The following is a 27,464-nucleotide window of genomic DNA, read 5'->3' as shown; positions in this document are numbered from 1 at the left end:
GCTGAATCACTTAGGAAAAGGAACCCCAAATTGCTCTGAAAACTGGCAAACATGATAGTAATATTGCTTTGATGAATATTGTCCTCTGGCCCAAACATCCTTGAAAATTTGGTCTGGTTGCAGATAAGAGGTTTACATTTCCACATTGTTGTACTTGAATGAGATCCCCTTCATAAAGTGGAGTTATTTGTTTCTGAATGTTCCTGCCCTCTCTCACAGGCAATTTTCTCTCATCTGATCTCTTAACATTATATAGGAAAACGTTTGCATGGTCAAGAAAACAAGTCGTGTACAGATTTCACTGGATGGCTATGTGACTCTCTTTAATTTCTTTATGAAACTGCTTTATTGTTCAAAATATTCAAAAAATGGAAATTATTTTTTATTTCCATGTCAATGTACTTAGTTTTTTTCCATACCCAGTATACTAGAATGATTTCTGTTTGGTTTGGCTTATATTGTTTTAGTTGCCACTGTTTTCCTAATTTTGAAGAGATTCATTCCTTGCAAAGGGTTTTCTTTCTGTCAGCTTTTAGGTATAACAATTTTAGTGTGACAGCTTTTAAGAGGAACCTGAAATTGCCTTTATCTAATTAGTGTTCTTCTTTATAAAATGCACTACTAGAATTCATCTCCTTTATGAAGAGTTTGACCTGCTTCTATTTGTGAGATTCACAGAGTTGTTCTCCCTTAATATTAAACATCTTGCCTATTGGCAAGAAGAGCAATGTGTTTTTAAAATTTCTCTTGTCTAATTATGATGTTGTCGATTAAAAGTACTTGGTATATTTTTAGTAAACTATACATGATTTTTAATTTTGGTTTATATACTACAGCTATTAAAAATAATTATTTTGGTTAGTATTGCCTAAAGCAAATACATTTTCAGTCACTAAAACTTCCTGTTTATTTTTAAGCTTTAAAGAGAGATTTTTACTAAATATATTAAATGAACCCCTTTAGCCCAGAAAAATAAAAGAATAAACGCACCCTTTTGTTTCGGAGCACAGCTTTTGGCTGTAAGACATATGCCAGATGCCTTGCTTGACAAAGAACAGTGAGTGTCCCTGTTGATAATTGACCACCTATGGCTACTACCATGCCACAATCTCTGGCTTTACTAGCCATAAATATTTATTTTGGTGAAAGAAGCTTTTTCTCTCCATGCACTGACACTAACCAGATAAGGGCTTTCTGCTTTTTTTTTTTTTTTTTTTGTCTTTAAAGTTGATACTTTTTCTGAACAAATTCAATAAGGGTTCACATTATGCATAATATTCATTATTATGAGAACCTCTCTCCCTTTAGCACACAAATTATTGCCCATTACTGGGATTATTTCACTTAAAGAAATCTTGCAGCTTGAAAGCATTGAAATTGTATCAAAAAACAAAAACGTGCAAATTCTACACAAACCCAATTTTTATTCAAATTTTCAGAATATCTTCTTTTCTTTTTAGATGAATCTACGTTCTGTATTTACTGTAGAACAACAAAGGATTTTACAGCGTTATTATGAAAATGGAATGACAAATCAAAGTAAAAATTGCTTTCAGCTCATATTACAGTGTGCACAGGAGACTAAGCTGGACTTCAGTGTAGTCAGGGTAAGTATTGAGGTCTTAAACTCTTGAATTTATAGCTTTGTACTACAAGTCATAATTGCTTAATATGAAAAAAACTATCAGGGTGTGAAGTCACTAACTATAAACAGCTTCATTTTCCTGGTATAAAATTACTATTTTTTAATAAATACCTAATCATTTAGTATGTTTTTGTTTTCTATAAATACCTTGAAAGCACTAAAACTTTTGCATTTTAAATATATCTTTTAAAAATCCCAGTCCTTTGAACTAATAGGTACCTTTAGGATTAGTTGCTGATCTCATGCTTGGTTTACACCTAGAATTTATCTAGATATAATCCTCCAAACTGATATTAGTAAAACAAGCATTTACCAAGGGAGTTAGCATATTTTCTTGTTATGTTTAAATTTTTCCAGCAGGTATTTATGAATTTAGTATTTTTGTCTTTTTAGGAAAACCTATCCTTTTTATGAATATCTCTTCCTCCTTTTAAGTAAAATGTATGCATTTTAATGGGTTAGCAAGTAAGGGACAAGAAATCCCTAGGGAGGAAAATTTCCTTTATCACAACCATTGTTATTCAGCTGTAAAAATCAGAGCTGCTACACATTTGGGAAAGGCAGTGAGAAGGTGATAGAGAGGAGGCAAGAGATAAACCTAACAGAGCTAGTCACAGATTTCATAGTGAGTGCATAGGTCCTTTCATGATTGTCTGAACGGGCTACAAATCTCCCTGGAGCGAAACCTTAGGGATTCAAAGATTAGCAGTTTTCCCATCCTTGTCATTCATTAGGCTAATTTGGTAAGAGAAGGACTTCTATTTAAGTTTATTTTTCTGTTGGAGGAACTTTTAAAGACCCCAAAGATAAAAATCTCTTGATAAGAAGAATTCTTTGGAAAATCTATTATTTAAAGACTGAAGGATATATTCACCTTCAAATAGGGAATTATGCCACCAGTTCTAGGAGGGAAATATCCAGGATATCTGTTTCTTGTTTGCTGAGATCAACCATCATACTCAGATTTTTGTAAGAACTAGAAATATCTCCTGTTGATAGCTCTAAATTCCCTATTTGCAATACCTTTAGTAAAACCTCGAGAAAAAATGTAATTGACTTAGAAAAATTATTTTAAAATGTGTAATATTTCAAGTTGATGAGTTTTCCATTTTATAAGTACAAACTCATTTTTTTCTGCAATAACTTCTTTCTTTTCTTCTGTCTTATTTTACCATTACTTTAAGATGAAAAGTCTTCTTAGGCAGCTGCTTTGTGGACTGTGACCTTTCATATTTACAATTTGCTATTGCAATCTTCCCCCTAATAATTTACTTGATTGTACTTGAATATTGAAAGTGTTGAAATACAAAGGTTTATATCTTGCTCCAAATGGTGTGAAATCTGTAACAAGTAATGGAAATGAAAGAAATAAACTTTCTAGAACGTAAGCTTACAAGTAAAATGTTATGTAAGTTATAAGGAATGGTGTGAAACAGATTCATTTTCTCTGTTCTAGGAGAGTGTTTATTCTGCAGAAATTCAGTCTTTCTAATCTAAATTTTAACACAATTTTGGCAGCTTTTCCAGCCAGAGGAGAAGGGAGTTGTTTATAGACCCATTATTCCACAACCTCCCCTGCCCCTGATATTCTACTAGGTCTATATGTTCTACTTGAAAGGGACCTTCCTTTATTATTTTTAATATAGTATTTGAGCCTAGTATTTTGCTAGGTCTACATGTTCTACTTCAAAGAGATCTTCCTTTATTATTTTAATACAGTATTTATTGTGTTTTTTCCTCAAAAGAACTAAAATCTCACTGTACTAAGAACTTGATCCCAATGTAAAAAGAACTTAAAAGGTTAAAACATCCATGATATATATATATATATATATATATATATATATATATATATATATATATATATATATATATATATAGTGGGGTAAAGGAACAGGAAAACAAAGAAGGAGGTATAGGAAAAGGAAAAGTTTGGAGACATTGACTTTCTAAAAAAGGACTGAAAAAGAATTTAATGGACACCAAGGATTGGTGACCCAAATTTATTGCCTTTCTTTTTTTCTATGTAGTATCACTTTATTAGTTCCAAACCCCAAATGCTCATCATATCAATTTGATTGACCCATTTTTTCTCTCTAACCAATGAAACATTTGGAATGAGAAATTTACATCCTATAGGCAATGGTAAATTTTGGATCCTGTAACTGAATGACTTTTAGTAAAATTTAATTCAGTTACTGATAACCCTTAGGTAATGCATTTTCTTTATTTTCAACATTTTACTAAAATATATTTCTTAACTATATACTTTCCTACTTTACTTCAATAGAGACTATTGAAAATAACTGAACCTTTACTTTTTGACTCAGGGTTTTACTATGGAAATCAATTATTGTACTGTGCTATAAAATAATAATGCTTACAACATGGTAAGTTATATGGAGTGACTTTCTCCTTTACTAAAGAACCCCAGACCATTTAATGATTTCTCACAACAATTCTCTTTTATTTTTCCTTTCTTCTCCTTTTTAGTGAGTAATATTTAATGAATATTCTTAGTTTTGGTGCTATCAAGGTGTTTTCAACAGCAATCACTATTACCAAAGCCCCATCCTGTTTTGTTAAAAAAAAAAAAAAGATACCAGGTTTGGTAAAATTATGTGTAAAATAAGATAAGGTATGTTTTAAGATCAAGTGTTGTCTTTTCAGTAAAGTACATGGGTCTTGTGACATCTATATTGGCTGCATTCTGCACAAGTGAAGTTGTTAGATAGCTGAGTTTCATATTCATGTGATATTCATTTTACTATTGCATTTTACTTTTTTATGGGTACACGATATAGATATCTAGTAAACTATATAAGTAACTATATATATGAACTATAAAACTATAAAAGTAAGCCATAAATTTGCAGTGCACTAAGATCACTTAAAATTCCTATGTTAAGGTAGGTATTGTGATGAGAACATGGTAGGTTGTTTGCTTTCTTAGAAATCTTGTCCAAAGTTGCCCTCCAGATGTAGTAGATCTTGAGTTTAAATCTTACCAATTCACTATGCTTTCCCATTGAAAGTTTTAAAATATTGAAATTACAAACAAATACATCATGCTTCCTATGCATATTTTTATTTGAAAAGCCATAACACAGTGACTTATTTTGAATATCTGTAATATTCACTTTTTTGAACCATAAATTGAAATTATATATATCCCCAAACATTTCCCTTTTTTTTAAACATCTTTATTGGAGTATAATTGCTTTACATTGTTGTGTTAGTTTCTGCTGTATAATGAAGTGAATCAGCTACACATATACATATATCCAGCTAGTGGGAAGCAGCCACATATTTCTTTTAAAATATTTCTCTCGAGTGTATACTTTAGAACCTTTTAGTTTTTCTCCCCTGCCTCCTTCTCTTGTGACATTTATATTCATTTGTCCCTCTGCTTATAATTCTCACTTCTGCTGTTTAGTAAAGCTAAATAAGAGTGAGTTTTAAATTCCCATAGCCTCATGTGAAGCAAAATGGAGCATCTCAGTTTCTGGGACATTTTATTAGATAAGTACTAATTATAAAAGTAAAATGTCCAACAGAAGTGGCCAACTCCATTTCAGGGGTTTCTCACCATAGTGGAAGGAGAATGTTCTTTGAGGTCAAGTTAAATTAATTTTGATTCCTTGCTCTGCCAGTAGCTGACAGGATATCTTTCCACAAGCTAGTTAATATTTCTGAATCTCAGTTTCTTCATTTATACAATTAGAAAATAATACCTAGCAAAGGAGCTAATATATATGAAAACACATAATGGGGATTCAATACATGTTAACTTTTATTTATAGTATTACAACATTTAATGTTGTATATAATATAAATATACATTGAAAATTGGATAATTTATGTGGTTTTCAAAAGCACATCGCACAAAATTAACCAAATACACTCTGCACTGTGTTTGTGCAAGGCTAGTTCATTTAATGTTTTCACTTATTTATTTTTTGAAATTCTTAATAGATTAATGTGTTTTGGTAGTTTATAATATGGTATGCATTTTGAAATAATTATAAAGTTTACTAATAATTTTATGGAACATAATATTTCTTATTGCATATTTTAAGAAGAATCATGATTCAGTGTAATAATACTAAGATTATTATAATAAATTACTTATATAAAAGTACATAGTTTGTAATCAAATTCTAAATGCCAACCACTGGTATTTTTATTAATTTTTGGTTTATAAAAGTAATACATATTCACTGTATAAGATTTGGTAAATCGAGAAAAACATAAAGAAGAAAATAACTACCACAAATTAATGACAAACTGGGAAAAATATTTGCAACTTGTGACAAAGTGCTGCTACCTCCAGTAGGAAATTGCTCTTATAAATCAATTAAAAATGACAAATACCCTAATATAAAAATTAGTAGAGGTAATCAGTAAGCAACTCTATCAAAGTGATATAGTAACCAGAGAACCTCAAATCAAAACAGCAATTATATACCTTTTCTTAACTCCTGGGCTAGTAGAGACTACAAAAAGATAATGCAAAGTGTTGTTGAGGGTGTGGGGAAACCAGAACTCTTATACATTGGAGGGTAGTTTGAAAATATCAAAAAGCCTAGCAATTTTCCTTCTAAAGATGGCATTCTAATGGACCAATAGTACAAAGATGCATGCACAGTGAAGTGTATTGCTATATGGTTTAAAATAGTGAATATTTCTAAAAGTAATCTAAATATCTAGCAATGTTAAATTAACCAAGTTATGATATATTCATAGAAGTTGTTAAATCTGAAGATGCCTAGTGTATATTTCTTTAACAATACTATGAGCATTTTCCAATGTCATTAAACATCCTACCTCTAGTATGTTTCCAATTTTTCACTATTATACATAAATATGATGAATATCTTTGCATATAAACTTTGTATACATCTAGGATTACTTTTAGGATAAATTCCCAGAAATGAATTTACTAGGTCAAGGGATATAAACATTTTAGGGTTCTTGCTACACATTAATTGGAAGGGTTTTGAGGAAAAGAAGAATAATACAATTCTCCTATCAAAGTTCCTAGATATTTATTACGTGCTGGTCCCTGATTATCTCTGACCTTATACTTTAGTTACTTTTTCTTTTATTTTTTTCTTTTAAATTTGTATAGGCCTTGATTTTATGACAAATGAGAATATAATTTATCACATAGGAATTGTTTTTTCTTGTTTTTTGGTTAAGAACTTTTCCATAATATCATTTTTTTATCCTTCCAGACGTGGGTTGGCAATAAGAGAAGAAAAATGAGTAGTAAGAATTCTGAATCAGGAGCAGCAACAACAGGAACTGTTTCTGGTACTCCTTTGGCAGCTCCAGACGTTACAGTCAGAAATGTGGTTAATATTGCTCCAACCTCAAGACAACAGTCTTCTTGGATATCACCCAATAATGATGTCATTGTAACTGGTATATACAGTCCAGCCAGTTCATCAAGTAGGCAAGGGACAACCAAACATACAAATACACAAATTACAGAAGCACATAAAATCCCTAGTCAGAAAACAGCCAGTAAAAATGATACTGAGTTTCAGTTGCACATTCCTGTTCAAAGACAAGTAGCACACTGTAAAAATGCCTCTCTGCTCTTAGGTGAAAAAACAATTATTTTGTCCAGACAGACAAGTGTGCTAAATGCTGGAAACTCTGTATACAATCACACAAAGAAACACTATGGAAGCTCTTCAATGCAAGCCTCTGAGTTGACGGTACCACAAAAGCCATCTGTGTGCCACCAACCTTGCAAAATTGAACCAGTCGGAATTCAAAGATCATATAAGCCTGAACACACGGGTCTAGCATCACATAACTTATGCGGGCAAAAGCCACCTATTAGAGACCCTTACTGCAGAACACAAAACTTGGAAATCCGTGAAGTATTTTCATTGGCAGTTAGTGATTACCCCCAGAGAATTCTGGGAGGAAATGCCCCACAGAAGCCTCCTAGTTCAACAGAAGGAACTTGTTTGTCCATTGCAATGGAGACTGGAGATGCTGATGATGAGTATGCCAGAGAGGAAGAGTTGGCATTGATGGGAGCACAGATACCAAGCTACTCAAGATTTTATGAAAGTGGCAGTTCCCTTCGAGCTGAGAACCAAAGTACAGTTTTGCCCAGACCAGGAAGAAATATGCCAAATTCACCAATGGTGAATATTAGAGACTTGTCAGACAATGTACTGTATCAAAACAGAGAATACCATTTGACACCACGGACCTCATTACATACAGCATCTACTACAATGTACAGTAATACAAATCCATTACGGAGTAATTTTTCTTCACATTTTGCATCATCAAACCAATTGAGGTTATCACAAAACCAAAACAATTACCAGGTAATGTGTATGTTTATTTTATAAAGGTTTTATAAAAGTTTGTTTGGTCTAAAAAATTGTGTTGGTAATCAATTAGACTTGAGATCTGGGTCACAACTCATATTTTGAAGTACTTTGATTTGTTTGCTTCTAAATAGTGGTTTGGGGTCAACTCTTTAAAGAATCTTGTGCTTTCTTTGTCACGTTTAAAAATGGTGCATCCTTTTTTTTTTCATGGAATATAATAATTTTTATAACATGGTAACTATCTCCTGACATTTCAAATAGTTTTGTTCAGGAAATAATAGCCTTATGGGAAGCATGGCATTTCCTATCACTAAAATAGGACTGAATTGGCTAGACTCATCCTCTTGAACATAGATTATTCCTGTTATGACTTTTACTTGCAGTTTAGGAAGATGTCACTAGATGAGTGGTGCTTTCCCTGAGTACATAGTCAGGCAAGTCAATCATTTCTCTAGGCGACAATGGTTGAGAAATCAGAGCCTGCAGTAACTCAGCCAGCTGTTTTTTTTCTAAAAGTAAATGCTTTATTAAAACATTAAGTGCAACGTTAATCAAATTGTCTTTTTTAAAATGTTTAGAGGGAAGAGACACATTCAAAGTACGAATTAAAGCAATTTTCGACCTGTGCAAAAAATAAGCATTATTTTTTTACTGTTTCACATATTTAGTTGTTTAGATATGCTTCAGATAATCTCAACAGTGAGGTATAAACCTACCTCAGAATATCTCTTAAGGCCATAGATCTTCTTTCTGAAAAAATCTGCTTTAGAGAATTTGAATAGCGAAGCAGGAATGTTTGCCATTTTTTCTTGCTGCTAGCTAGACCCTTTAATTTGTTCAACCACAGTATTTTTTATCTGTATTTAAAATGCTTCCAGGCTATTATCAACCAGTATAAGGAACCAACTTCTCTTGACTCCTTTTATCTTATAGCTCCCTGCTACAAAATGAAAAGCAATAATAGAGTATAGGAAGTATCCCTCTGGCACCTATCTCTAACAGAATAGTACTCCATCGTCATCATTAGTAGACATTTCTTATTAAGGATCTTTTCATTTTTCTGTGTTTGCTCTTTCCTAAAGCATGCTTAAAGTAACATTGAACTATACCTTTAAGATCCTTCCCAATGCCCCTTTTCATTCACCTCTTTTGTACTTTTTACCCCTTCAGCAGTGTTGTTCCTAATAATTGTAATAATAATAACATTTATGATTTGTTGAGGGCCTTGCATGTACTAGGCACCATCAGTAAATTTATATACCTGATCTAATTTAATCTTCATGGCAATCTGGTCATATAAGCATGTTATCCATGTTTTAATATCTTGTCTAGAATCATACAACCAATACAAGACAGAACCAGGATTCCAACTCAGAAATATATCATGTGGGGTTTTTTTTTCTGCTTTACCATGCAGCCTAACAATTTTAACTTTATTAGAATATTTGGAGGCTTGAGAGTGCAAAGTTTAAGTTTTAATTTTTCATAAATCGATTGCTCCGTAAAGGATAATTTAGCCTAAAAAAAAGACCTTTTTACAGTCTTTATCTTTTTTCCTGGCAGAACTTTTAAAGAAATAAAATTTATTTTATATAAAAGATCATTTTAAATGGAATAAAACTTAACAATATTTTTGGAAAAGTAATCTCTTTAAAGAAAGACAATCTGACATAATTTAGAGCATGGGCTTAAAGCCAGACAGACCTGGATTCAAATCTAGGCTCTGCTACTTTCTACTCATGTGACCTCAGGCAAGTGTCATAACATCTCTGGGTAGCAGTTTCCTAATTTGTATAATGCACTTAATAATATATACTTCACAAGAATGCTATAAATAAAATAATACAATCTGTGCAAGCTTCCGTATACATTCCCTGGCACATAAATTTTCTTGTACTTATGACATCATAGTTGGAAAGTTAATGAAACTCTGCTAGTCCAGGTCTTCTTTATATTCCATTTCAAGTAAAATATTGCACAGCCCACAGTTATCACAGTGTGATTGAGGAAGAAATAGCTGTAGTGCTGGCTGAAAGAAGATTGGTGATCAGCTTTCAACCTCACCATAATCTATGTATTAAAAGCCCATATATTTCTATTTATATTATAACAGAACTCCTCCAACTTGATCTGAGACAGTATGGTAGAGAGTCTTTGCATAGAACTCTTGGGGCATCACTTTGCCCCACCTTTCTTTTTTGTTTGTTTTTATTTATATATTTTTACATTGAAGTATAGTAGACACAATATGATATTAGTTTCATGCCCCACCTTTATTTTAATTAGTAGAGATTTTAGGGAACCAAGGTAGCCTGGGGAAGTGTAGTCCATGAAGACTAATGTTTTAGTCCATTTGGGTTTCTATTACAAAAATATCCTAGACTGGGTGACTTGAAACCCAACAAACATTTATTTCTCACAGTTCTAGAGTCTGGGAAGCCCAAGATCAAGGTGCTGGCCGATTTAGTACCTGGTGAGTGCCTGCTTCCTAATTCATAGATCGCTATCTTCTCACTGAGTCTTTACGTGTCAGAAGTAGTAAGGGAGCCCTCTGGGGTCTCTTTTGTAAGGACACTAATCCCATTCATGAGGGCTCCATTCTCACAACCTAATCACCTCCCAAAACCTCTACCTCCAATTGCCATTACTTTGGGGATTAGGTTTCAACATATGAATTCAGCTGCGACCCAAACTTTCAGTCCATGGTAGTTATCCTCCAAGATTCTGATGACACTCTATTACCAAGCTATATTATTAGTAGATCTGGACTTAGAAAAATAAAACCTATGACCATCTTGTCAACTTTCTAGCTATGAAACTATAAGCAAGCAAGCAATTCTCTTTAGTTTCTGACCCTGGGACTATAATATAACAGAGATATCTGCCTCTTCTCTCTGTTGTACCAGGTATCTTCAAGCCGAGGTCCTATTCCTAGAGTATAGCCTAGTTGCAAGCTATATAGGTGACTGAGTACAAACTGAGGAAATCCATGAGAATGCTAAAGAGTTGAAATCAGCACTGTTTTGGAGTCACTTTGGAATACCATATTAAGAGTTGAAGTGATGGTAAGGAAACTGTCAGGAGGTAACTATACCAGGATACTATAGCCCAGTTCTATTTCAAAATCTCTATTGGTTGACCTCACTCCTTTGGAGCTAGATTGCAACTGTATTGGTCTCCAAAGTGCCTTTCACTTTTCATATTATGTCTATGTCAGCCCATCTTGAGTGCTGTGTTGATTACAGATTAATAATTGATGATAATCTATGTGAAGATATTGGGGTATTTTGGAAAACAAGTGCTATACATTCAGGATTTTGTTGTAATTATTATTGTTACTTAAAAATTAACTATATTCCCAACTCTTGTGAACTTCTTAAGAACTTAGAAGTTAATAGACATAGAGCACTTTGAGCTTTCTTTAAAAGCTACTAAAAAAGTACAATGTATCCCCCACCAGTGGGAGTAATTTGGTATTACCCTCCAAATTTATTCAGTATTTGTGTGCTTAAGTTCACTTTTTAAATAAACATGGAAATTTAATAGTTGTAAAAACTTTAAACATCATGACATTCTAAACCAATAAAAATGGTATTTTGACCTGAGGAAAGTGAAGGCCAGTAAGATTGACTTTGCTAAAATAACTCTCAGGCAAATAGTGAACTTTAAAAAAGCAATAGTAATCTGTGTTGAATAGGTGTAGTTAACATGGATCATTTTTAAATGACTTTATTAAGATATAATTCACATAGTACAGCAGTCACACATCAGAAGTGTACAATTAAATCGTTTTTAATATATTCACAGCTCTGTTCAAGCAGTACCACAATCGAATTTTAGAACATTTTGTTACTTCAAAAATAAACTACATACTGATTAGCACAACAAATCCCCCATCCCAGTACTAGACAACCGTTAATCTTTCTCTATGGATTTACCTATTCTGAATATTATTATAAGTGGAATAATACAATATAATGTTTTTTATGACTGGCTTCTTTCAGTTAGCATAATGTTTTCAAGGTCCATGCTATAGTATGTATCAGCACTTCATTCTTTTACATTGCTCTATGATATTCCATTGTGTCTATATAGCATAAATTGTTTATCCATTCATTAGTTGATGGACATTTGAGTTGTTTACATATTGTCTATTATGAATAGTGCTGCTATGGACATTCATACACAAATTTCTGTGTGGAAATATGTTTTCATATCTCTTGGGTATATATCTATGAGTGCATTTCTAGTTCATATTGTGATTCTATGCTTAAAGTTTTGAGGAAATGCCAAAAGTTTTTCCAAAGTGGTTGTATCACTTTACAATCCAACCATCAATGTAAAAGAATTCTAATTTCTCCACATGCTGACCAACACTTGTCATGTCAGTCATTTGATTATAGCCAGTATCATGGGTGTGAAATATTTCAGGGAGATCTTGATTTGCATTTCCCTAACAGCTAACAATGTTAACTCCCTTTTCATGTGCTTATTGGCCATTCAAATATCTTATTTGGAGAAATGTCTATTCAGAGAATTTGGCCATTTTGTAAATTGTTCTTTGAGTTGTGTTTAGATCTTCATATTCTCTATACTGGTCCTTATCAGATATATGACTTGCAAATATTTTCTCTCACTCCATATGCTTCCTTTTCACTTTCTTGAGGGTATTGTTTAAACACAAATTTTAATTTTGATGAAGTCCAATTTATCTATTTTTTTCTGTCATTACTTGTGCTTTTGGTGTTGTATCTAAGAGCCTATTATCTAAGCCAAAATAACAAAGACTGACTTATATGTTTTCTTCTAAGAATTTTATACTTGTATCTCTTATATGTAGGCGTTTCAGCTGTTTTGATCTTGTTTTTGTGTATGATATGAGGTAGGAGTTCACCTTGATTATTTTGCATATAAATATCCAGCTGTCCCATCATCATTTGTTTAAAAGATTATACTTACCCCATTGAATGGTCTTGTCATCCTTCTCTAAATCAATTAATCATATGGAAGAGTTTATTTCTGGACTCTCAGTTCTATTGAATTGATATATATGTTTCTTCTTATGCTGAAACAACACTGTTTGTATTACTGTACCTTTGTAGTAAGTTTTGAAATTGTGAAGTGTGAGTCCTCCAAATGTCTACTATTTTATCTAAATTATTTTAACTATTCTAGGTCCCTTAAATTTGCATATGAATTTTAAGATCAGCTTATCAACTTCTGCAAAAACGACAGATGGAATTTTGATACAGATCATATTCAATCTGTAGATCAATTTGGGGAGTATTGCCATATTAATAATACTGTGTCTTCTGATCCATGAACATGGTATGCCTTTCCACTTATTAGGTCTTCTTTAATTTCTTTTAACAATGTGTTAAAAAGAAATGTGTCTTGCACTTATTTTGCTAAATTTATATATAAGTATATAACTTTTAACATTATTTTAAATGGAATTTCTTTCTTAATTTAATTGTTGGATTGTTCATTGATTTTTGTACATTCATCTTGTATCCTGAAAAAGTACTGAACTAATCTATTAGTTATATTAGACACTAGTGGATTTCTTAGGGTTGTATTTATGTAAAATCATGCCATCTATAAGCACAAATAGTTTTACTTGTGTAAAAACTTACTACATTTTCTTTTTCTTGACTAATTGCTAGAACCTCCAATCCAATGCTAAGTAGAAGTGGTAAGACATCTTTCTCTTCTTCTTAATCTTAAATGGAAAAAAATTCAGCATCTCACAATTAAATATGGTGTTACCTGTGGTGTTTTTGTAGATGGTCTTTATCAGGATGATAAAGAATAAAAGACCCCTTTTATTCCTGGTTTAGAGTGCTTTCATCATGAAAATGTGCTGGATTTTTGTCAAATGCTATTTCTGTATCTAAAGAGGTATATTCATGTGCATTTTTCCATTTATTTTTATATTAATATGGAGCATTACATTTTTTTCTTTTCATTTTCTTTTTTTGATATTTATTTTGCATATCTTTTTCAGTTTTACTAAGTACAGTACTGTATAAATTTAAAGTGTTCAGCATAATGATTTCATTTACATATATTGTGAAATTATTACTAATAAGTCTAGTTAACATCCATTATCTAATGCATAGATTTTAAAAAGAAAAAGAAAAAAAAATATTTCTTTCCTTGTGATGAGAACTCTTGGGAACTACTTTCTCAACAACTTTCAAATATACCATACAGCAGCAGTGTTAACTATAGTCATGACACTGTACATTATATCCCTAGTACTTATTTATCTTGTAAGTGGAACTTTGTACCTTTTGATCATCTTCGTCCAATTCCCACTCCCCCACTTCCTGCCTCTGGGAACTGCAAATCAGATCTCCTTTTCTATGAGGCTGATTTTTTTGTCTGTTCATTTGTTTTAGATCTCACATATGAGATCATACAACTAATTGTCTTTCTTTGTCTGACTTATTTCATGTAGCATAACGCCCTTGAGGTCCATTCATGTTACTGCCAATGGCAGGATTTCATTCTTTTTTATGGCTGAATAATATTCAATTCTATATATATTTCACAACTTCTTTATCCATTAATCTGTTGATGGGCACTTAGGTTGTTTCCATGTCTTGGCTATTGTAAATAATGCTGCTATGAATATGAGCGTGCAAATATCTTTTCAAGTTAGAGTTTTCATTTCCATTAGATATATTCCCAGAAGTGAAGTTGCTTGATTATATGGTAGTTTTATTTTTAAATTATTGAGGATCCTTAATACTGTTTTGTGTAGTGCCAATACCAATTTACAATCCCACCAACAGTGTGCACATCTTTGACAGCATTTTTAATCTCTTGTCTTTTTGATGATAGGCATTATAACAATCATGAGGTGATACCTCATTGTGAGATTAATTTCCATTTACCTTATGATTAGTGATGCTGAGCACATTCCATATACCTGCTGGCTATTCATTTATCTTCTTTGGAAAATATCTATTGATATTTTAATTGGATTATTAAATTGGATTATTAGTTTTTTGCTATTGAGTTGTATGAATTTTTTAATATATTTTGGATATTAACCTCTAACCAGATACATGGCTTGCAAATATTTTTTCTAATTCCATAGATTGTCCTTACATTTTATCAATCATTTCTTTTGCTGTGCAGAAGCTTTTTAGTTTGATGTAGCTCCACTTGTCTATTTTTGATTTTGTTGCTTGTGCTTTAGGTGTCATATACAAAAAAATCATTGTGAAGATCCATGTCAAGGAGATTGTTTTTCTGTTTTCTTCTAGGGGTCTTATGGTTTCTAGTCTTATATTTAAGTCCTTAATCCATTCTCACTTAATTTTGGGGAGTAATGTAAGATAGTGGTCTAGTTTCATTCTTTTGCATGTGAATATCCAGTTTTCCCGGCACCATTTATTGAAGAGATTGTCTTTTCTCCACTGAGTGATCTTGTCTTCATAGTTAAATATTAGTTGAACATATATGGATTGGTTCATTTCTGAGCTTTTGATTCTGCTCCATTGGTCTATGCCTCTGTTTTTATGCCAGTACCATGCTGTTTTGATTACTATCGCTTTTTTCCTTCCAGTTTTATTGAGATACAATTGACATACAGCACCATATAAGTTTTAATGTGTACAGCTTAATGTTTTTTTGTTTGTTTGTTTTTTGTTTTTTTTTAGCGGTACACGGGCCTCTCACCGCTGTGGCCTCTCCTGTTGCGGAGCACAGGCTCCGGACGCGCAGGCTCAGAGGCCATGGCTCACGGGCTCAGCTGCTCCATGGCACGTGGGCTCCTCCCAGACTGGGGCACGAACCCGTGTCCCCTGCATCGGCAGGCGGACTCTCAACCACTGCGCCACCAGGGAAGCCCCCAGCTTAATGTTTTGACTTACATACATCATGAAATGATTACCATCATATCATATAGCCACAGATTTAAAAAAAGAACAAAGTGTTTTTCCTTGTGATGAGAACTCAGGATTTATTCTCTTAACAACTTTCATATATAGCATACAGCAGTATTAATTATATTAATCATGTTGTACATCATATCCCTAGTTCTTATTTATCTTATAACTGGAAGTTGGCACCTTTTGGACCACCTTCATCCAATTCTCCTTCTCCCCTTCCCTGACTCTGGTAACCACAAATCTGATCTCTTTCTATGAGCTTGTTTATTTGTTGGTTGAAGCATAATTGACCTACAACACTATGTGAGTTCCAGGTATAAAACATAGTGAGTTGATATTTCCATACATTACAAAATGATCACCATGATAAGTCTAGTTACCATGTCACCATACAAAGATATTACATGATTATTGACTATATTCCCTAAGCTGAACATTTCTTCCCCCTGACTCATTTATTTTGCAACTGGAAGTTTGTACCTCTTAACTCTCACCTATTTCACTCATTCCCCACCCCCCCAGCAACCACCTATTTGTTCTCTATCTCTATGGCTCTGTTTCTGTTTTGTTATGTTTGTTCATTTGTTTTGTTTTTTAGATTCCACATATAAGTGAAATCATGTGATATTTGTCTTTCTCTGTCTGACTTATTTCACTTAGCATAATGTCCTCTAGGTCCATCCATGTCACAGATGGCAAGATTTCATTCTTTATTATGGCTGAGTAATATTACAGTGTGTGTGTGTGTGTGTGTGTGTGTATCAGATTTCTCTTTATTCAATCATCTATTGATGGGCACTTAGGTAGCTTCCATATCTTGGCTATTGCGGATAATGCTGCAATGAACATAGGGGTGCATATATATTTTTGAAACAATGTTTTTGTTTTACTCAGCAAAATATCCAGAAGTGGAATTGCTAGATCATATGGTAGTTCTATTTTTAATTTTTTGAGGATCCTCCATCTTGTTTTCCATAGTGATTACTGTAGCTTTTTAATATAGATTGAAATCAGGGACTGTGATACCTCCTGCCTTGCTCTTTCTCTGAATTGTTTTGGCTATTTGGAGTCTTTTGTGGTTCCACATGAATTTTGGGATTATTTTCTACTTCTATAAAAAATGCTATTGGAATCTTGATAGGGATTGCATTGAATCTATAGATGGCTTTGAGTAGTACTGACATTTTAACAATATTAATTTTTCCAATCCATGAACACAGGATACTGTTTTGCTTATCTGTGTCTTCTATTTCTTTCATTAATGTCCTGTAGTTTTCAGAGTAGACATCTTTCACCTCCTTGGTTTAATACATTCCTAAGTATTTTATTGTTTTTTTTTTAATTAATTAATTAATTAATTAATTAATGGCTTTGTTGGTTCTTCATTTCTGTGCAAGGGCTTTCTCTAGTTGTGGCAAGCAGGGGCCACTCTTCATTGCAGTGTGTGGGCCTCTCACTATCGCAGCCTCTCTAGTTGTGGAGCACAGGCTCCATATGCACAGGCTCAGTAATTGTGGCTCAAGGGCCCAGTTGCTCCATGGCATGTGGAATCTTCCCAGACCAGGGCTCGAACCTGTGCCCCCTGCATTGGCAGGCAGATTCTCAACTGCTGCACCACCAAGGAAGCCCTATTTTATTGTTTCAATGCTATTGTAAATGGGATTATTTTCTTTTCCAGATAATTCAATTGTTAGTGTATAGAAATGTTACTGATTTTTATATGTTAATGTTGTCTCAGTCTACTTTACTGAATTCATGAATTAACTCCAACAGTTTTTTGGTGGGCTCTAGGGTTTTCTATACATAAAATTTTGTCATGTGAAAATAGAGCCAATTTTATTTCTTCCTTTCCTCTTCCTTTCCACTTGTGATGTCTTTTATCTTTTTTTTTCTTGCCCTGTTACTCTGGCTAGGACTTCCAGTGCTAGCTTGAATAAGAGTGATGAGAGTCAACATCATTGTCTTATTCCTGATCTGAAAAGTAAGGCTTTCAACCTTTCACCATTGAGTATAATGTTAGCTGTGGGCTTTTCATATATGGTCTCTTTATGTTTAAGTGTGTTTGTTCTATATCTAATTTGCTAAAAGTTTTTACCATGAGGATTCTGATGTCACCCATATGGCAAAATAGTTTGTTCCTGACTTCACTTCCCCTCACAACAAAAACAACTAACAAGAAATGAAAACTAACAACACCTAGCAACTCAAGAATAAGACACTACTGAGAGAATCCTTGAACATGGAGATAAGGATGAATCATCCTGCTGCACCACAGATACCAAGACAGACTGCATTAGAAGGGTAAGAGAAGGAGCTACATATAGACTGCATTGTCTCTCACCCAGGCCAGCAAAGCACCATGTGGACAGGTCTCAGCTGAGCCTTTGGTTCCTCTAGTGGGAAGAGAGAAAATAGGGGGACAACCAGCCCACCCCCAGCATTCTTCAGCACTTTGAAGGAGCAACTACTCTGCAACATGGACGTTCTCAGGGGAATCTGTGTGGCTTGACCACTGGGAATCTGAATGTGATGGGGGGAGAAGCTTGCAAAAACCAACATACAGATCTTGGAAGACTGCATTCATACTTGCAAATATGATAGTATATTTGCTATATAGTAATCCCAACCAGCAGCTTTGCTCATATGAAGGACTAAATAGTAATCCCACCCAGCAGCTCTGCTCATCTGTGGAAACAAGTTGGGGCTACATTCTGACCATGGAACATGGCGGGGTAAAGATCTGCCTGATTTGGATTCTCAAAGAGGAGTTTTGCTGACACACCTGCTGTGGAGAGTGCCTTCTGGCCCCGTCTGCCCAGAAGGGCTGGTGACAACTCTTGGAAGCTGTGAGGCTCAGTAACACTTGAGGTAAGAGGTGGGCAGATAGAGCCAATAGTTGGCAGAACAACATCAGTGGTCCTGTTCAGTAAGGGAACTTGGGATATGGGTTGGCTTTGGTTAAGACAACAAACAAAGAGGCTTTCTGACCTTGGAGATGATTCTTTTGCTTAGCCTAGGCAGGGAAAATAATTCACAGCCCCATCCATTTCTGAATATAACCTTCAGTCCAACTGAAGAGGGAACCTAACCCAGTGCACATGAGAAGGTATATAGCCCATCCAACAGCCTGCTTACAGTAGAACTTAAATAGAGAGCACAGCCATGGCTTTCTCTAGCTGCAGAAGAAAATCTGTAGCCCTGTATGGCCACAGAAATCAGAACATAGTCTTGCCTGATTTTGGTCCTCAAACAAGGTGATATGCAAATTGTGGGGCCTTTTCTGCTGCCCTGACAAGGCAGGGAATCAAATTCGTAGCCATGCTTACACTGGAATATAAATCCCAGACCTAAACACTTAGTTAACCTGAACAAAGAGTCCAAGCAACTGCAGAGCACTTTCTATAGCCTCACATAGGTAGGAAACCAAGCCAGTGGTTCTATCCAACTATTCTAAACCAGTGGCACACACCTGTATCTCTGTCTTCAGAGCTCTCGGACAGTGACCTTGCCCAAAAAATAGACCCTGATAAAAGTCCCACTTGCTCAAGGACATTACCAGCAGACATGCCCAAAAATCCAACCTGAGTTAATGGGTGAAGAACTATCTCTGCCAAAGAGAAACTTTAAAGTCTGAGAGAGGAAACCACTTACTCAAATGCACAGATACCATCTTAAGGAATCAAGGATCACTAAAAAATTAGGTAAATGTGACATCACCAAAGGAAAATAATATAGCTCCATAACTGACCCTAAAGAAATAAAGACCTATGAACTGTCAGAAATAATTCAGTGATATCTTAAGGAAGTTTAATGTACTGTGCAAAACCACAGAGAAACAACTTAATGAAATAAGGGAAATAATGTATAAACAAAACAAGTTCAATGAGGAAATAACAGCATCAAAAAAAAAAAAAACCCAAACAAACAAACAGAAATCCTAGAGTTGAAAAATAAAATAACTGAAGTGAAAAATTCAGTAGAGGTTAAAAAAATAGATTTGAAGATAAAGAAGAAACATTCAGTGACCTGGAGGACAGGACAATGGAAATTACCCAGAGGAGCAAAAAGAAAAAAAGAATGAAAAAGAGTGAAAAAAGCTGATGGGAATTATGGGATATGATGAAAAGAAAAATATTCATATCATGAGAATTCCAGAAGGATAAGGGAAAGGTACAGGGACAGAAAATATATTCATAACAATAATGGTTCAAAATTTCCCAACCCTGAGGAGAGGAAAGGACAGCCAGAGGCATGAGGCCCAAAGAATCTCAAACAGGTTGAACCTGAATAGGACCACAGTAAGAAACATTATGATTCAATTCATGGAAGTCAAAGGCAAAGATAGAATTTTAGAGCACAAGAAAAAAGAGAGTAGTTACATAAAAAAGAATACTCATACAACTATTGGTAGATTTTTCAACAAAAATTGTTCAGGCCTGGAGAGACTGGGATGACATATTCAAAATATTGAAATAAAATAAGTCAACCAAGAATCCTATACCAGCAAAGATGTCCATCTGAAACAAAGGAGGGATAAAGACTTTCCAGAACAAATGAAAGCCAGTGGAGTTCATTACCACCACACCTGCCTTACAAGAAATGCTAGCATTCTTTGAGTGGAAGTAAACAGACACTAATTAAGAACATACATAAAAAGGTAGCATAAATCTCACTGGCAATATTAAATAAATAGTCATAGTTATAGCCTGCAATATGGTAATAGCAGTGCATAATTTACTTACAACTAGTTTAAAAGTTAAAAACATAGCCAAAGTAAACATAACTGCAATACTATGTTATTAGTTACACAATAGTAAAAAAACTTGTAAATTGTAACAACAACCATATGAAATGTAAAGGGAAAGAGAATTAAAAGTGTAAAATTAAGAAATTCTATTAAAGTTAAGTTTATCAGTTTAAAATAAGGCATTATATATTTAAGATATTTTAAGTAAACCTCATGTTCAGCACGAGGGTAAATCCTGTAGTAATTACACAAAAGAACATGATAAAGAATTCAAAGCATGCTGATATCAAATGAGACAAAAACACAAAAAAGACAGCAGCATAAAGTACAAGGTACAATGGATCTACAAAATATTCAGAAAACAATTTTGAAAATGGCAATAGTAAGTGCTTACCTATTAATAATTATTTTTAATATAAACAGAATAAATTCTTCAATTAAAAGACATGGAAAGTCTGAATGAATGAAAGAACAAGATCCAATAATATGCTGCCTACAAGAGGCTCACTTTAGACTTAAAGACACACATAGATTAACAGAGAACGGATGGAGAAAAGACATTTTAAGCAAATAGTAACCAAAAGCAAGCACAGGTAGCAATACTTATATCAAACAAAATAGACTTTAAAGTGAAAATGGTAAAAGGAGACAAAGAGTGTCATATAATGATAAAAGGGTCAATCCATCAAGAAGATAGAACAGTTGTAAATATGTATGAACCCAACATTAGAGCATCTAAATATATAAAGGAAAAACTAACAGAGCTGAAGAAGAAATAAACAGTAATAAAATAATAGTTAGGGATTTTATACCTCACTCTCAGCAATGGATATAGCATCCAGAGAGAGAAACAATAAGAAAACAGTGCACATGAACAATACTATACCAAATAAACCTAACAGATATACACAGAACATTCTAACAACAGCAGAGTACACATTCTTCTCAAGCACACATAGAACATTTTCTAGGATAGACCATATGTTAGGCCACAAAACAAGTCTTAGCACATTCAAGAAGATTTACATCATACCAAGTATTCTCTGACCACAATGGCATGAAACTAGAAATCAATAACAAGAGGAAAACTGGAAAATTTAAGAACAAAATGAAATTAAACAACTCTCCTGAATAACCAAAGAATCAGAGAAGTAATTAAAAGGGAAATAAGTTTCTCAAGACAAACTAAAATGGAAACACAACATACTAGCACTTGTGGGATTCAGCAAAAGCAGTTCTAAGAGGGAAATTCATAGCAATAAATGTCTACATATTAAGAAGCAATTAAGATTGCAAGTAAACAATCTAATTCTATGCCTCAAGGAACTAGAAAATGAAAAACAAACTGAGCCAAAAGGTAGTAGATGGAAAGAAATAATCAATATAAGATCAGAAATAAATGAAATAGAGAGCAGGAAAAAATAAGAAATATTAAAAAAATCAAGAGAGAGTTCTTTGAAAAGTCAAACAAATTTGAGAAACCTTTAGCTATACTACACAAGGATAAAAGAGAGAGAAACCAAATCAACAAAATTATAACTGAAAAAGGAAACATTACTATTGATAACACAGAAATACAAAGGATCATGAGGCTACTATGAACAAGTATACACAAAAAATTGCATAACGTAGAAATGGAAAAATTCTTACAAACATACAACTTGCCAAGACTGAATCAGGAAGAGAAAGATATCTGAAAAGATCAATTGCTAATAAAATGATTGAATCAGTAATCAAAAATCTCTCAATGAATAAAGGCCCAGGACCATTTGGCTTCTCCAGTGAATTTTACCTAACATTAAAAAAAGCATTAACTCCTATCTGTCTCAAACTCTTCCAAAAATATCATAGAGTAGAGAACACCCACAAACTCATTTTAAGAAAGCAGTATTGTCCTGATACTAAAACCAGAAAAAAGGATACTGCTGGAAAAGAAAACTGCAGGCCAATATCCCAGATGAATATAAATGCAAAAATTATCAATAAAATAATAGAAAACTGAATTCAGCAATATATTGAAATTATGATTCACCATGATCAAGTGGGAATTATCCCTGGGATGCAAGGATATTTCAACATATCCTTGTTCAACATATTCAACAATTATATTCAACATATCCTATGTTCAACATATTCAACGTATTTAACATCAATATATTGGTGTTAATCAACATATTGTTACCATACATTAATAAAATGAAAAAAAAGAATCATGTGAACATCTCAATAGACACAGAAAAAGACATTTAACAAAACTGAACACCCATTCATGATAAAAACATTTGTTAATTTAAAATGAAGCAAGTTAAATTATTTAATTTTTTAAGGGACACACATCACTGTATAAGTTTAAGGCTTAGAACATGATGGTTTGATTTACATATATTGTGAAATAATTATCATAATAGGTTCAGCTAACATCCATATTCTCATATAAATAGAATAAAAATATTTCTTATGGTGACAACTCTTATGACTATTTAACAACTTACATCTTTATAATACATCAATGTTAACTATCATCATGATGTTGTACATTACATCCCTAGTATTTATTTATCTTATAACTGGAAGTTTGTAACTTTTGACCACCTTCCTCCATTTCTCCCTCCTCCCACATTCCAACTTTGGTAAACACAAGTCTAATCTCTTTTTCTATGAATTTGGTGATTTTTTTTATTTTGTAGTTTCCACATATAAGTGAGATTATACAGCATTTCATTCTCTGACTTATTTCACTTAGCATAATGCCTTCAGGTACCTACATGGTGTTACAAATTATATGGTTTCCTTGTTTTTTTTTTAATGTCTGAATAATATTCTATGGTATATATATACCACACCTGCTTTACCCATTCATGCATCAACTGACAGTTAGGTTATTTCCATTTTTTTAAAAACAAATCTGTAATTTATTTATTTTTTAACATCTTTTTAGAGTATAATTGCTTTACAATGTTGTGTTAGTTTCTGCTAACAAATTAACAAAGTGATTCATCTATGTATACACATATATCCCCATATCCCCTCCCTCTTGTGTCTCCCTCCAACCCTCCCTATTCCAACCCTCTAGGTGGTCACAAAGCACTGAGCTGATCTCACTGTGCTATGCAGCTGCTTCCCACTAGCTATCTATTTTATATTTGGTAGTGTATATCTGTCCATGCTACTTTCTTACTTCATCCCGACTTACCCTTCCCCTGCCCCATGCCATATCTTCAGGTCCATTTTCTAAGTCTGTGTCTTTATTCTTCTCCTGCCCCTAGCTTCATCAGAATCACTTTTTATTTACATTTCATACATATGTATTACCATACAGTATTTGTTGTTTCTTTCTGACACACTTCACTCTGTATGACAGACTCCAGGTGCATCTACCTCACTGCAAATAACTCAATTTCATTTCATTTTATGGCTGAGTAATATTCCATTGTATTTATGTACCAAAACTTCTTTATCCATTCATTTGTCAATGTACATTTACGTTGATTCCATGTCCTGGCTAATGTAAATAGTGCTGCAATGAACATTGTGGTACATGTCTGTTTTTGAATTATGGTTTTCTCAGGGTGCATGCCCAGTAGTAGGATTGCTGGGTCATATGGTAGTTCTATTTTTAGTTTTCTAAGGAACCTCCATACTGTTCTCCATAGTGAACATATCAATTTGCATTCCCACAAACAGTGCAAGAGGGTTCCCTTTCCTCTACACCCTCTCCAGCATTTATTGTTTGTAGATTTTTTGATGATGGCCATTCTGACTGGTGTGAGGTATTACCTCATTGTAGTTTTGATTTGCATTTCTCTAATGATTAGTGATGTTGAGCATTCTTTCATGTGCTTGCTGGTAATCTGTATATCTTCTTTGGAGAAATGTCTATTTAGGTCTTCTGCTCATTTTTGGATTGGGTCGTTTGTTTTTTGGATATTGAGCTGCATGTGTTGCTTGTATATTTTGGAGATTAATCCTTTGTCACTTGCTTCATCTGCAAATATTTTCTCTCATTCTGAATATTCTCTTTTTGTCTTGTTTATGGTTTCCTTTGCTGTGCAAAAGCCTTTAAATTTCATGAGGTTCCATTTGTTAATTTTTGGTTTTATTTCCATTTCGCTAGGAGGTGAGTCAAAAAGGATATTGCTGTGATTTATCTCATAGAGTGTTTTGCCTATGCTTTCCTCTAAGAGATTAATAGGGTTTGGCCTTACATTTAGGTCTTTAATCCATTTAGAGTTTATTTTTGTGGGTGGTGTTAGGAAGTGTTCTAATTTCATTCTTTTACATAAAGTTGTCCAGTTTTCCCAGCACCACTTATTGAAGAGGCTGTCCTTTCTCCATTGTATATTCTTGCTTCCTTTATCAAAAATAAGATGACCATATGTGCCTGGATTTACTTCTGGGCTTTCTATCCTGTTCCACTGACCTATATTTCTGTTTTTGTGCCAGTGCCATACTGTCTTGAATACATAGCTTTGCAATATAGTAAGAAGTCATGGAGACTGATTCCTCCACCTCCAGTTTTTTTCTCTCAAGATTGCTTTGGATATTCAGGATCTTTTGAGTTTTCATACAAATTGTGAAATTTTTTGTTCTAGTTCTGTGAAAAATGCCACTGGTAGTTTGATAAAGATTGCACTGAATCTGTAGATTGCTTTGGGTAGCATAATCATTTTCACAATGTTGATTCTTCCAGTCCAAGAACATGATATATCTCTTCATCTGTTTGTATTGTATTTAATTTCTTTCATCAGTGTCTTATAGTGTTCTGCATACAGGTCTTTTGTCTCCTTAGGTAGATTTATTCCTAGGTATTTTATTCTTTTAATTGCAATGGTAAATGGGAGTGATTCCTTAATTTCTCTTTCAGATTTTTCATCATTAGTGTATAGGAATGCAAGAGATTTCGGTACATTAATTGTGTATCCAGCTACTTTACCAAATTCATTGATCAGCTCTAGTAGTTTTCTGGTAGAATTTTTAGGATTCTCTAGGTATAGTGTCATGTCATCTGCAAAGAGTGACAGCTTTACTTTTTTTTTTTTTCCAATTTGGATGCATTTTATTTCTTTTTCTTCTCTGATTGCTTTGGCTATAACTTCCAAAACTATGTTGAATAATAGTGGTGACAGTGGGAAACCTTGTCTTGTTCCAGACCTTAAAGGAAATGGTTTCAGTTTTTCACCATTGAGAATGATGCTGGCTGAAGGATTGTCATATATAGCATTTATTATGTTGAGGTAGGTTCCCTCTATGACTACTTTCTAAAGAGTTTTTAACATAAATGGGTGTTGAATTTTGTCAAAACCTTTTGCTCCATCTACTGAGATTATCAAAAGATTTTATCCTTCCGTTTTTTTTTTTTTTTTTCGGTATGCGGGCCTCTCACTGTTGTGGTGTCTCCCGTTGTGGAACACAGGCTCCGGACGCGGAGGCTCAGCAGCCATGGTTTACGGGCCCAGCCACTCCGTGGAATGTGGGATCCTCCCAGACTGGGGCACGAACCCATGTCCCCTGCATCGGCAGGTGGACTCTCAAACACTACCCTACCAGGGAAGCTCTATCCTTCTGTTTTTTTATACGGTTTATCACACTGATTGATTTGCTTATATTGATGAATCCTTGCATTCCTGGGATAAACCCCACTTGATCATGCTGTATGATACTTTTAATGTGCTACTGGATTTTGTTTGCTAGTATTTTGTTGAGGAGGATTGCATCTATATTCCTCAGTGATATTACCCTGTAGTTTTCATTTTTTGTGACATCTTTGATTGGCTTTGGTATCAGGGTGATGGTGGCCCCATAGAATGAGTTTGGGAGTGTTCGTCCTTCTGCTGTATTTTGGAAGACTTTGAAAAGGATAGGTGTTAATTCTTCTCTAAATGTTTCATAGAAGTTCACTGTGAAGCCATCTGGTCCTGGACTTTTGTTTGTTGGAAGATTTTTTTTTTTTTTACATCTTTATTGGAGTATAATTGCTTTACAATGGTGTGTTAGTTTCTGCTTTATAACAAAGTGAATCAGTTATACATATACATATGTTCCCATATCTCCTGCCTCTTGCGACTTCCTCCCTCCCATCCTCCCTATCCCACCCCTCCAGGTGGTCACAAAGCACTGAGCTGATCTCCCTGTGCTATGCAGCTGCTTCCCACTAGCTATCTACCTTACGTTTGGTAGTATGTATAACTCAATGCCATTCTCTCACTTTGTCACAGCTTACCCTTCCCCCTCCCCATATCCTCAAGTCCATTCTCTAGTAGGTCTGTGTTTTATTCCCATCTTACACCTAGGTTCTTCATGACATTTTTTTTTTAGATTCCATATATATGTGTTGGCATATGGTATTTGTCTTTCTCTTTCTGACTTACTTCACTTTGTATGACAGACTCTAGGTCCATCCACCTCACTACAAAAAACTCAACTTCATTTCTTTTTATGGCTGAGTAATATTCCATTGTATATATGTGCCACATTTTCTTTTTTTTTTTTTTCTAACATCTTTATTGGGGTATAATTGCTTTACAATGGTGTGTTAGTTTCTGCTTTATAACAAAGTGAATCAGTCATACATAAACATATGTTCCCATATGTCTTCCCTCTTGCGTCTCCCTCCCTCCCACCCTCCCTATCCCACCCCTCCAGGCTGTCACAAAGCACCGAGCCAATATCCCTGTGCCATGCGGCTGCTTCCCACTAGCTATCTACCTTACTGCGTTTGTTAATGTGTATATGCCCATGCCTCTCTCTCGCACTGTCACAGCTCACCCTTCCCCCTCCCCATAACCTCAAGTCCGTTCTCTAGGAGG

The 27,464-nt window shown here is 34.0% G+C and overlaps 1 protein-coding gene across 1 annotated transcript in view; it reads left to right on the top strand.

Moving 5' to 3' along the window:
* Positions 1-1,460: 1,460 nt before the first annotated feature.
* HDX (highly divergent homeobox) overlaps positions 1,461-27,464 on the top strand; it is a gene marked incomplete at both ends in the record, with an annotated part of 148,713 nt that continues 122,709 nt past the window's right edge. Inside the window, 2 exons of the mRNA XM_082681158.1 lie at positions 1,461-1,607; positions 6,883-8,001. Coding sequence (XP_082537284.1) covers positions 1,461-1,607; positions 6,883-8,001 — 1,266 coding nt within the window. The remainder of the gene's footprint in view (positions 1,608-6,882; positions 8,002-27,464) is intronic.

This window comes from Grampus griseus (assembly GCF_964374135.1).
Source record: "Grampus griseus genome assembly, chromosome: X".
Taxonomy (NCBI): Eukaryota; Metazoa; Chordata; class Mammalia; order Artiodactyla; family Delphinidae; genus Grampus; species Grampus griseus.
This window is presented reverse-complemented; position numbering and strand designations above follow the sequence as displayed.